The sequence below is a fragment of the Fistularia commersonii genome, chromosome 21 (assembly GCF_037954325.1).
Source record: "Fistularia commersonii isolate RoL2024-O1a breed Wild chromosome 21, RoL_Fcom_v1.0, whole genome shotgun sequence".
NCBI classification, from domain to species: domain Eukaryota; kingdom Metazoa; phylum Chordata; class Actinopteri; order Syngnathiformes; family Fistulariidae; genus Fistularia; species Fistularia commersonii.
This window is the reverse complement of record NC_141304.1, coordinates 11,491,775-11,501,183: the sequence shown is the minus strand read 5'-3', so window position 1 is coordinate 11,501,183 and position 9,409 is coordinate 11,491,775. Positions and strand designations below refer to the sequence as shown.

At 42.9% G+C, this 9,409-nt stretch overlaps 2 protein-coding genes across 2 annotated transcripts; one reads left to right on the top strand and one right to left on the bottom strand.

Annotated features, from left to right (window-relative positions):
• Positions 1-182: 182 nt before the first annotated feature.
• Positions 183-3,889, bottom strand: LOC147222300 (actin-related protein 2/3 complex subunit 4-like). The gene is made up of 7 exons (XM_086167764.1): positions 3,773-3,889; positions 2,771-3,013; positions 2,144-2,262; positions 1,745-1,856; positions 1,554-1,649; positions 802-972; positions 183-653 (listed from the first exon to the last, which is right to left on the bottom strand). Exons 2-7 carry the CDS (start codon positions 2,966-2,968, stop codon positions 648-650), a joined length of 702 nt encoding a protein of 233 aa, XP_086023890.1. The 5' UTR covers positions 2,969-3,013; positions 3,773-3,889; the 3' UTR covers positions 183-647.
• tada3l (transcriptional adaptor 3 (NGG1 homolog, yeast)-like) lies at positions 3,832-7,530 on the top strand. Its single transcript, XM_086167762.1, has 8 exons — positions 3,832-4,041; positions 4,929-5,176; positions 5,348-5,453; positions 5,582-5,717; positions 5,828-5,931; positions 6,057-6,163; positions 6,732-6,923; positions 7,026-7,530. The coding sequence occupies exons 1-8, from the start codon at positions 3,832-3,834 to the stop codon at positions 7,216-7,218; spliced, it is 1,296 nt and encodes a 431-aa protein (XP_086023888.1). The 3' UTR covers positions 7,219-7,530.
• The last annotated feature ends 1,879 nt before the right edge of the window (positions 7,531-9,409 follow it).

Below are 9,409 nucleotides of genomic sequence, written 5' to 3'. Positions count from 1 at the left end.
TTTTCCGTATGCGAGTCAACATCTAAATTTTGCAGTAATTTTTTAGAAATACCGTCTTTGTTCCCCTTTTAAACGTCTGAAACCAGGCGGCTTCTGTGAAGAGTGAGGAGTTGCGACCGACCTTCTCAGAAGACATGAACGTGAGGGTGACTGCGGCACAAATACTCAGGGGACAACAATTCTTATAAATGACTTTTTATTACCTTTCAGTATTTGATACAAGGTTAATTTTCAAATGTTTTTTTTCCAGGTCAGGAACGATTTAAGACAACAGTGACAGAACAAACACTCGCACACAGTGAATACAAAAGCCTGGCTATTTTATTTGCAACAGAGCAGTGGTCTCCCTGCCCCTGTATTCATGGCTATCAACGTGATTAATACTTTAAGGACCCGCCTTGGTTTGGGCATTTCGGTTTGTTTTTTTTTACCTGGCAGAAAATGAAACCGTGAAATATTTCATTATATACAGTCATTGATACTCATGAGTACAGGGAGATCCTGGAGACAGCGCTGGATTGATCACGTTCCTCTTATTGCCTTGCAGATTGGCTGCGCTCTCCCTCTTCCTCTCTCTTAGCTCAGACACTTAATCAGCCTGTGAAGCTTTTCCCCACCTTTAGAAGGATTGTGGGACGACGCGTTCATCAGAACTGGGGAGAGACGGAAGTAAAATGCGGCATGGGTAAACATTCTCGCAACACTGGAAAAGTAAACAAATTGTGGCCATTACAAGAGGCAAAGGGACTCATCAGTGTATCATCATCATCATCTAGGACAAAGAAGGTCAATGTCTCTTACATTCTTGAGGAATTCCTCAGCAACAATACGGGCCCTGGCGTTGACAGACAGCTTCATCTCACTGATCTCCTTGTCGATCTCCTCCATGAAATGAATCACAAAGTCCACCAGCTTGTGTTTATACATCTGCTCCGTATGGAAGTTGGTGATCAGAAAGCTAATGTCGTATCCCTGCGTGACAGAGTGAGAAGACGTGAGTAGAACAGACAGGCAATGATGATTACACATACAAATTCCCAATATTGTGGTCTCATTTCAGTCTATTATTTTCTAAGGGTCCTCAACATGCATAAAAAAAATAAATTAAAAAAAATCACATTTTGTTTTTTGAATGTTGCAAAATGCTGTGCAGTGGGGGTAGGTGGGGGTAGGTGGTATAACATCACAACACTCAAATATCAATATATATCATGTATGATCCACAACTTCGTAAAAAAAGGAGCATAATTAAGATGAGGTTAAAGTTTAAACTTATTTCAGCCAGCTTAATTCTGATTATGTACAACCTCTTGCCCTTTTTTTTCTAATTACAGGTGACAGTCATAGTAATTTTGTCATGTGTTTTTTGAAAACAATAAGTGAATTTGCTGAACTATTTCACTTGTTTATTTTCTTTATGATTTCTTTCACTGAAATAAGAAAAGAACTGTCAAAAAAAAAAAAAACAAGATATTTGTTAAGGTTATGTCATCAATATAACATGCAATTTAAGAGGTAAGGTCAACTGTCAGACCTCTATCCTACTTGCATACCTGTACTGGTTTCCTCCTCAAAATGAAAAAGTTCTCAGCTCTCATCATCATGAAGCGCATGAACTTGTGACATAGGATCTTCTCGATCTCATCAGCCTGGGTGCAAATCAGAAAAGTTTGCATTACAGTGTTGAAGATGTGGCACAGTGCAAATCAGCAAGGGTGTCGAGCAACGCAAAGAAAAGAAGCACCTGCTTGACGGCAATGCTGACTCTGACAGAGTTAATGGATCCCTCGATGAGAACCTTCTCCTTGTCATTGCGGCTGATCACTACAGGTTGAAGAAGCAGCTCCTTACTGCTCCTGAGGGTCACAGCAAAACATAACAATGTGCAACAACATGAGAACATGGTTGAAATGGACAAAACTCCCAGCATCATGATACACAGAATAAAAAAAACACTATTCCCTCACAAATTCTGCTCATTCGTTGAAAGTCTGGAAAAATGCCACAGCAAGTTTCAACACAGCCTCACCTGGGCTTGCACCATCTTTCCATCTTCTCTGCGTTTTTAAAGTTTTCACAAGTTCAAACTTGTGTCTCGAACAGAATGGTAATAAGAGAGAGGATCCATGAAGGAGGGACGTACCTGACTTCCACCTCCGGCTTGTTGTGACGCTCCACCACCTGGGAGGAGAAGTTCTCCAGGCACAGCGCGGCCTGCAGCGTCGCCTTCACAGCGTTCAGGTAGGGACGCAGAGTGGCTGTCTGCAGAGGTGCAACACCAAACAACAACAATCACACTCCCCATCAAAATCGACGTGTACTAGTGCATCAGTGAACAGCGACCCAACGAACAGGGTCTTCCTTTACCTAGTATGTTGGGTTATTATCAGTCATTCCGGGCGGATGCTACCCTGGTTATCCGTTTCATTGAATCGCTGTGTGCACTGATATCAGCTCAAAGATAGCAGGTCGCACACACACATATATGCATTTTCCCACATGTGGATTCGCGATCGTCGGATGACAGATCGAAGGAGAGAAATACCGACGAATGAAAGTCAAATGGACAGCTGAGCTCAGTCATTTCAGTTCCTGCAGTGTCGAGGATGCCCCGAACAGTGATCTATGATTTGACTATTACCGACCGAAAACTCATGGTTAGTAGATACGCGGTGGTAGCTAACGAACTCGACTTTATTCGTGGTGACGGGTAGACGATTTTTATGTCTAAATTAAATGGCTGAAAATTCATTTTCAGAATGAGACTTACCATTTTTGCGCTGCGAAAGACGGAAGTTCTTCTGCCACGCCTGGAACTACTCTTCCGTAAATCCAATAGCGTCGGGTAGAAAAAAAGATGTGTTCGTTTTCTCTTCCGCTTGTCACTCCAAAAAACGGTTTCATTTGTGCGCTGCTGTCCGCCATGATCACCCCGCCCGCGGACACCGCATTTGTATATATCGAGCATACCCTAGGACGAGCCCATTCCATGCCTGAGCAGGAAATACACCGTCTGTGAGAGTATGGGCAATTTAAAGATTTATCATCTTTATATTAACACAAATAGTAGAATTTAAAATGAAAAGTCAAGAGGTACACGTGTGAAGGGTGAATTATGGGTTAATTGGTAACCCTTCATGTTACTATACCTTAAAAGCTATGGTCTATCCCGACGATACCATTATTCTCCTCAACTAACTACACAAAACCCACATCGGTTGCTATCATCTCGGTGTTATAACATTATAATATCAAGTTTAAGCCTACGTATTAACAACGCGCCGTATGATTTTAAAGATAGACTGTAGTAGAATTGATACTTAGGTGCGTAGTTTCCTCATGTGTTGTTCATAATCTGAAAGGGAGCCGATTTTGTGGACCCCCTCTTTACAATGAGCTTAACCATCATGGCTACCATTCACTAACGGTAAATATTGTTTCTCTGGACGTTCAACGTTAAAATTGTCTGTTTCATTAAATATATTCACATACACACCTCTTTCAAATACACACGTGTGAGATTTGTTGAAAATGGTGGGAGACCGAAGGTCTCGTTTGTGAAATTTCAGAACAATTTTAGCAGTTCAGGCCAAGCTAGGTAACGTTAACGATATAAGGCGGTCCGCCGTGTACGTGCTTCCAAAGTGTGTGAGCCTGTGCTTGATAAGTATTTTTTCAAGAAAGAGTCTTACATATGAAAGAAAACACAAGTCACACCAAACCTTAATCTGACATATTGAAATGATTTGTACGTGTATTTACGTTGAAATACCTCTCCGTCTCTATGTATCAGCTGTGCGAGACACAGTCAGGCTCCTGCTGTACGGCATCATGAGTGAGCTGAAGGACTGTCCCCCTCTGAAATATTATGACTTCAAGCCTGTCGAGCATGTAAAGGTGTGTCCCCGCTACACCGCCGTCCTGGGACGTTCAGAGGACGATGGGATCGGCATTGAAGAGCTGGACACATTGCAGCTTGAGCTGGAGACACTCCTGTCCTCAGCCAGCCGCCGCCTCCGAGCATTGGAGGAGCAGAGACAGGTAGGTGGGATGGGGAGACTGCAGAACATCTGCAGACATCTTAGACTACAGGTGTGCATGTTTATCAAATATGTGCAGCGTCTTAATCCCTGACATTGTTTAATATATCCTTACTGATTAAGTGTCATCTTAATGTGGTTAATCAAAGTAGTGGATTTTTCCTCACATACCCTACATATTGCTCCCAGACATGACCGATGAATATGCACCAACTGGTGTTTGTTATCTTATTCGTTTTCCAACTGAAAGGAAATAACCAGACAAATTTTTAAAATTCTGTGACAAACCGGCCATTATTTGTAAGTACTTGCTTGAAAATAGGTGACAAATCGGGTGGCTTGGGTTCCTGGGTCGAATTCAGAAGGGGACTGGGGTCTTTCTTTGTGAGGAGTTTCATGCTCCTCCAGTGGATCCCTGGGCTCTCCTGGTTCTCCGGCTGCCTCCCACAGCGGGTGAATGGTTGCACATCTATAAGTAGCCGAGTGGGTCCAGAGTGAGCCCCCCTCTCATCCATCGTAAGCTGGAATTGACTCCAGCACCCCCATGATACTGTGTGTGCAAGATAATCATTATAGATAAACAATGAATAAGCAAAATGTCCCGATAAAATCCAAAGATGTAATTAAACTTACCGGTAGTCTGCTGCATTAACAATACCTTTTATGTATTAGTGAATTTAGCGTCAGATTTTCCTTGGCAAAACTAATGTTGCGACAAATAGAATATTGGAAAAAGTGCTTTTATATAGTTTTTTTTCCCTCCATTTTGCCCAACCCCTTGTTGCATCTTATATGCCTTCAAAACACAATATCAAACATGGTAAGTAGTGACAACCCCACTGTTATCTGTTTCTTCTCTACTGATTTTGAAACCCTGCTTTGTCTCAGATCCTCACAGACTGGCAGGACAAGAAGGGAGATAAGCGTTTTTTGAAGCTGGGAAAGGACCCAGACCCTGCCGCGTCATCCCGCCACAAACCAAAGAAGCAGAAATTAGAAGGCAAAGTTGGTCACGGACCAGGTTCAGGTCCTGGCAGACCAAAATCAAAAAACCTGCAACCAAAAGTCCAAGAGTATGAATTTACAGATGACCCTCAAGACATTCCCCGCACTCCTAAAAATGACGCTCCGAACAGGTCAGCAGAAAAATTCTTCATGTCCTAGATATGATATTTCTTCTCAGTTCACTTCTGTTTTCTTTGAGTCTTAATTTCATGTGGCTTTTGTTGTACCCAATTAAATTCATGTAACATGAATATGATTGTATCCTGGCAGGCACGTTTGACATTTAATTATCTTTTTTTCAGATTCTGGGCATCAGTTGAGCCATATTGTGCTGACATAACAAATGAAGAAATACGATTGCTGGAGGAGCTTCTGAAACCTCCAGAGGATGAAGCAGAATATTTTAAAGTAATCCAAAAAAGAAAAATCTATTCTACCATTTGCGCTAAATACAGCTGCATTTTCCATGTTATCGGTTTATATTGGCCCTCAGAGGAGTGGGTTGAACTTTGGTGCTTTTTTTTTCCCCCCTGTAGATCCCTGCACTCGGGAAACACTACTCTCAGCGGTGGGCTCAGGAGGATCTGCTGGAGGAGCAGAGGGAAGGAGCGCGAGCAAATGACAAGAAAAAGGGCCTCATGGGAGGGCCGCTGTCTGAACTAGATGCAAAAGGTGAAGAAATTCTGCAGCATAGAGTCCATTACACATTCATGTACAGTGGAAATGTCAAAATGCTATACTAAGTATTAAAGTATCCATGTATTCGTTTAACATTCATCTAGATGTGGACTCACTGCTGAAAAAGTCCGAGTTGCAGCACGACTCCCCCGAAGACGGCTGTCCCTTCGGTCCGCTCACACAACGTCTGCTCCAGGCTCTCGTTGAGGTCCGCGAGCAAGAGATAGTAGACATGGAATACATTGATCCAGCGTCCGCACCACATAAAGAAGCCATCCATGCTTTAATGGTGTGAAAACACTGAAAAGCTATTTCTTTTATGGTGTTGTCTAGGAGAACATTATATCCCCCATGGAGGATTCTCCAATTCCAGATATTGCAGGGAAGGACGCCACTGATGGGGCTGGGACTTCTCCCCGGAGCCAAGGAAAAGCTTTCAGGTATTTATGGAGCATTTCCTGAATGCCTGAAACAGCAGACACATCAACAGTGATTTGCCGATTCGGACTCAATTATTTAGTTTCAAACACACGAGTCATATGAATGGATTCACATTGCTAATCTGAACAATATAAAAGACAGACAATGGGTGTATCTCATAAGTAAGTAACATATTTTGTGATGTTCTTTTATATTATTAAATTAAAATTCCATTAAGATGCAATGAGACCCAGTAGTATTTCTTCTCTAGAAGAGGTCTTCTAACAGTCGAAACAAACCACACGCTGGGTAAAAAAAAAGTACTGAAATCAACGCCTGAGAAAAAATGGTAATATATGCTTTCAGAGTTCTATCTATAAGTCAATTTGTTTCTCCAAGAAATTTGTTTGGAATATCAAGTTATCATAGAATGAATTTTAAAACCTGACATTTAGTTAATTTTCTGATTTCAGCGTTGTATTTAAGGGGGCACTTTTTTTAAATGACAGGCAGAGTTGTCAACTCTACAATCGCAAATTCAAACAATAACACATACTAATGAAAGACCTTTGCTGTATCACCGACAAGCGTTCCACACACACGTTCACTGGAAGCCCGGATCAAAGAGGAGCTGGTCGCCCAGGGTCTGCTGGACTCTGAGGAGAGACCCGGACCAGGAGGAGACTCTGAAGATGAGGTCCTGGTGGAGCTTCAGAAGAGACAGGCGGAGCTCAAAGCGCTGACTGCTCACAACAGGGCCCGCAAGCAGGAGCTTCTCAGGTGATGGTTTGTAGTAGCTACACGTGCTGTGAAGTCTTCAGACGGCAGCTTTATTTTCCGCTCTGAGATGTTCTCATTAACTTTGTATGTTTGTCCACTAAGGCTTGCGAAAGAGGAGATGCGCAAGCAGGACCTGCGGCAGAGAGTCAGGGTGTCCGACAATGAGGTCATGGAGGGATTCCGGCGAATCATGGCAGCGAGGCAGAAGAAACGAACCCCGACCAAGAAGGAGAAGGACCAGGCCTGGAAAGCACTGAAGGAACGCGAAAGCATCTTAAAGTTACTCGATGGGTAGAGGAAGAGGTGGAACAGAGAGCAGAGAAGGGTCAAGATGAATGTTTTGTGATACTGATCGAGAAGTGGAGGCTGGCTGTCAGACGGTTGGCGAGACACTTCATCTCTGACCGCTAGCGCAAAACTTCACCAGAATTCTGTACGGTTTCCATAAGGGCAAATTCTCGCAGGTTTTTATGTCGTGTTCAGGCCAAAACATCACAACAAACATTAAACATAGTTATGACGTATTTGTGAACTTTTTTGTCATCATCAGTAGAATATCTATGTTCCATCAGTGTTGGAATAAATCAAGACCAATCTTCATCACAAAGGGGCTGTTGTCTTTTCCTCAGTGCAGCTGTCCTTGGCACGTATCGCTATAATCAGAAACAGAAAACCAAGTATTAAGATGTGGAGCATTGATAAGGTTAGCAATACAGCATCTGACTTAATTTCACTCAGAACCCCTGGGTTTAGACCCGAACCCGATCACCTGTTCATCAGAGAATCACATTAATTAATTTAATTTAAACAATGATTTTTCACAGCCCTGCTGGTTGGTCTGTGTTCAGGGGTAACACTGGACTTTCATGGTCTTAATAGTTTGAAGATGATCAATCAACACTAGTGAGCCATGAGTTTCCATTCTCTTCTAGCTACACACACATCATTGCCCTGGATATATTGCCTTTCTTCTCTTTTTTAACATATAATTTAATGGAAGGCTGTTTCTAAGGCTCTCCGGGACCTTTGGGATCTGTGATTTTACAGGTAGAAACTCCATTCAACATAAATGATAGTGATAGCTAGTGACCACGGGGCTCCGTCATTCATCTCCGAGCCACAGTGGCTTTACTTTGAATTATTCATGAATCCTGAAGATGGGTACCTTATTTAACTACAAGTTGTAGAACATGTATTGGCCTTGAAAGATTGGGATTTCAGTAAAGGAGCAAAAACAGTGGGCAGCCAGAACCAACACAAGAAAGGCGTTTGAGCCTACCACTAGAGGGGAGTCTTGATCTTACACTAAACCTGCATTTGGTAGCTTCTATTTCTACTGTTGAACATTAACAGCGTGTCTTCACCTCAGTGTGTGTGTGTGTGTCTGTGTGCGTGTGTGTCTCGCCATGTCCCCTGGTGTGTGGCTGGGTCACACGGTTCACTTAGTCGACTGACAAAGAACAGTTAAAGGAGGGTACCAAACCAGGGTCAACACGCACACACACACTGCTGTAAGATCATGTGGTCCACATGGTCACCAGCAAACACCAAAATGCTGCTAAATGACTGAGCTAAACAAAAAAAAAAATGGTTTCAGAGTTTGGCCTGTGGTCTATCTATCCTATCTATCTATCTATCTATCTATCTATCTATCTATCTATCTATCTATCTATCTATCTATCTATCTATCTATCTATCTATCTCTTTGGTGAAATATGTATTGGAAAGATATTGTCGTTTCAGTCAGTCACCTGGAGCCTTGTAATCCATGTAGGTGGGGGTGTTGGTCAAACAAAAGGAAGTTAAAAATAAATGCCCGTCGGACCCCTGCAACCTCACAATGCAGACCACGGCTCAAGGAAACAAAGAAAGCCGCTTCTGTTTTGTGTATTCTGTCATATTCAACTCATTCAGCAGGCTTATACACTGTTTCATCAAGCTGGTAGTAAGTTAGATGTTAGCGCACAGCAGAATGAGGATCTCAGGTAAACCCTTAAATATGCGATCTGTTAAGAGTTCATGTCTCACCCTGTTAATGATCAACAGGACTGATGCTATAGATTCGGGGCTTCTGCGGTGATCGCTTGAAAATACTTCATTGGCGGTCTTCTTTGACAATTTTTACCATTTCCATCCACTCTTGCCATTGTCTTATCTTCTGTAGTGGCGAATGTAAATTAGGGGATATTTTTTCCTCCCCTCTATTTTACCGTCTTTTCAATATGGGTGCAATAGTTTACGGCGCCGGCACTCGGTGTCCTTGAGCGCCGCTCGGTGCTTCTAGCTAGACTGCCTCCAACAAAGCCCCACCGTCATGCAACCGCCCCTTCAGTTTAGTCCAGCGTCCTCAGCATAAACTCCCCCTGCCTTGAACTCATCTGTATGAGGGCTTTTCATAACGTGCAGATCTATTGAATCCGCGCAGGTGAGCGCGGGGCTGAATAGACGCCTGCGCCGACCCCCCTCCGGGCAGGGAGTTTCACAAT

Bases quoted from the DNA above. Each gene is read 5' to 3' on its own strand.
- tada3l (XM_086167762.1), top strand. From the start codon at position 3,832: ATGAGTGAGCTGAAGGACTGTCCCCCTCTGAAATATTATGACTTCAAG. The intron at 5,177-5,347 runs GTCAGCAGAAAA...TCTTTTTTTCAG, and splicing joins AAAAATGACGCTCCGAACAG to ATTCTGGGCATCAGTTGAGC. The intron at 5,718-5,827 runs GTGAAGAAATTC...ACATTCATCTAG, and splicing joins GTCTGAACTAGATGCAAAAG to ATGTGGACTCACTGCTGAAA.
- LOC147222300 (XM_086167764.1), bottom strand. From the start codon at position 2,968: ATGCTCGATATATACAAATGCGGTGTCCGCGGGCGGGGTGATCATGGC. The intron at 2,263-2,770 runs GTAAGTCTCATT...GCACCTCTGCAG, and splicing joins TCTTTCGCAGCGCAAAAATG to ACAGCCACTCTGCGTCCCTA. The intron at 973-1,553 runs GTATGCAAGTAG...TCTGTCACGCAG, and splicing joins TGAGGAGGAAACCAGTACAG to GGATACGACATTAGCTTTCT.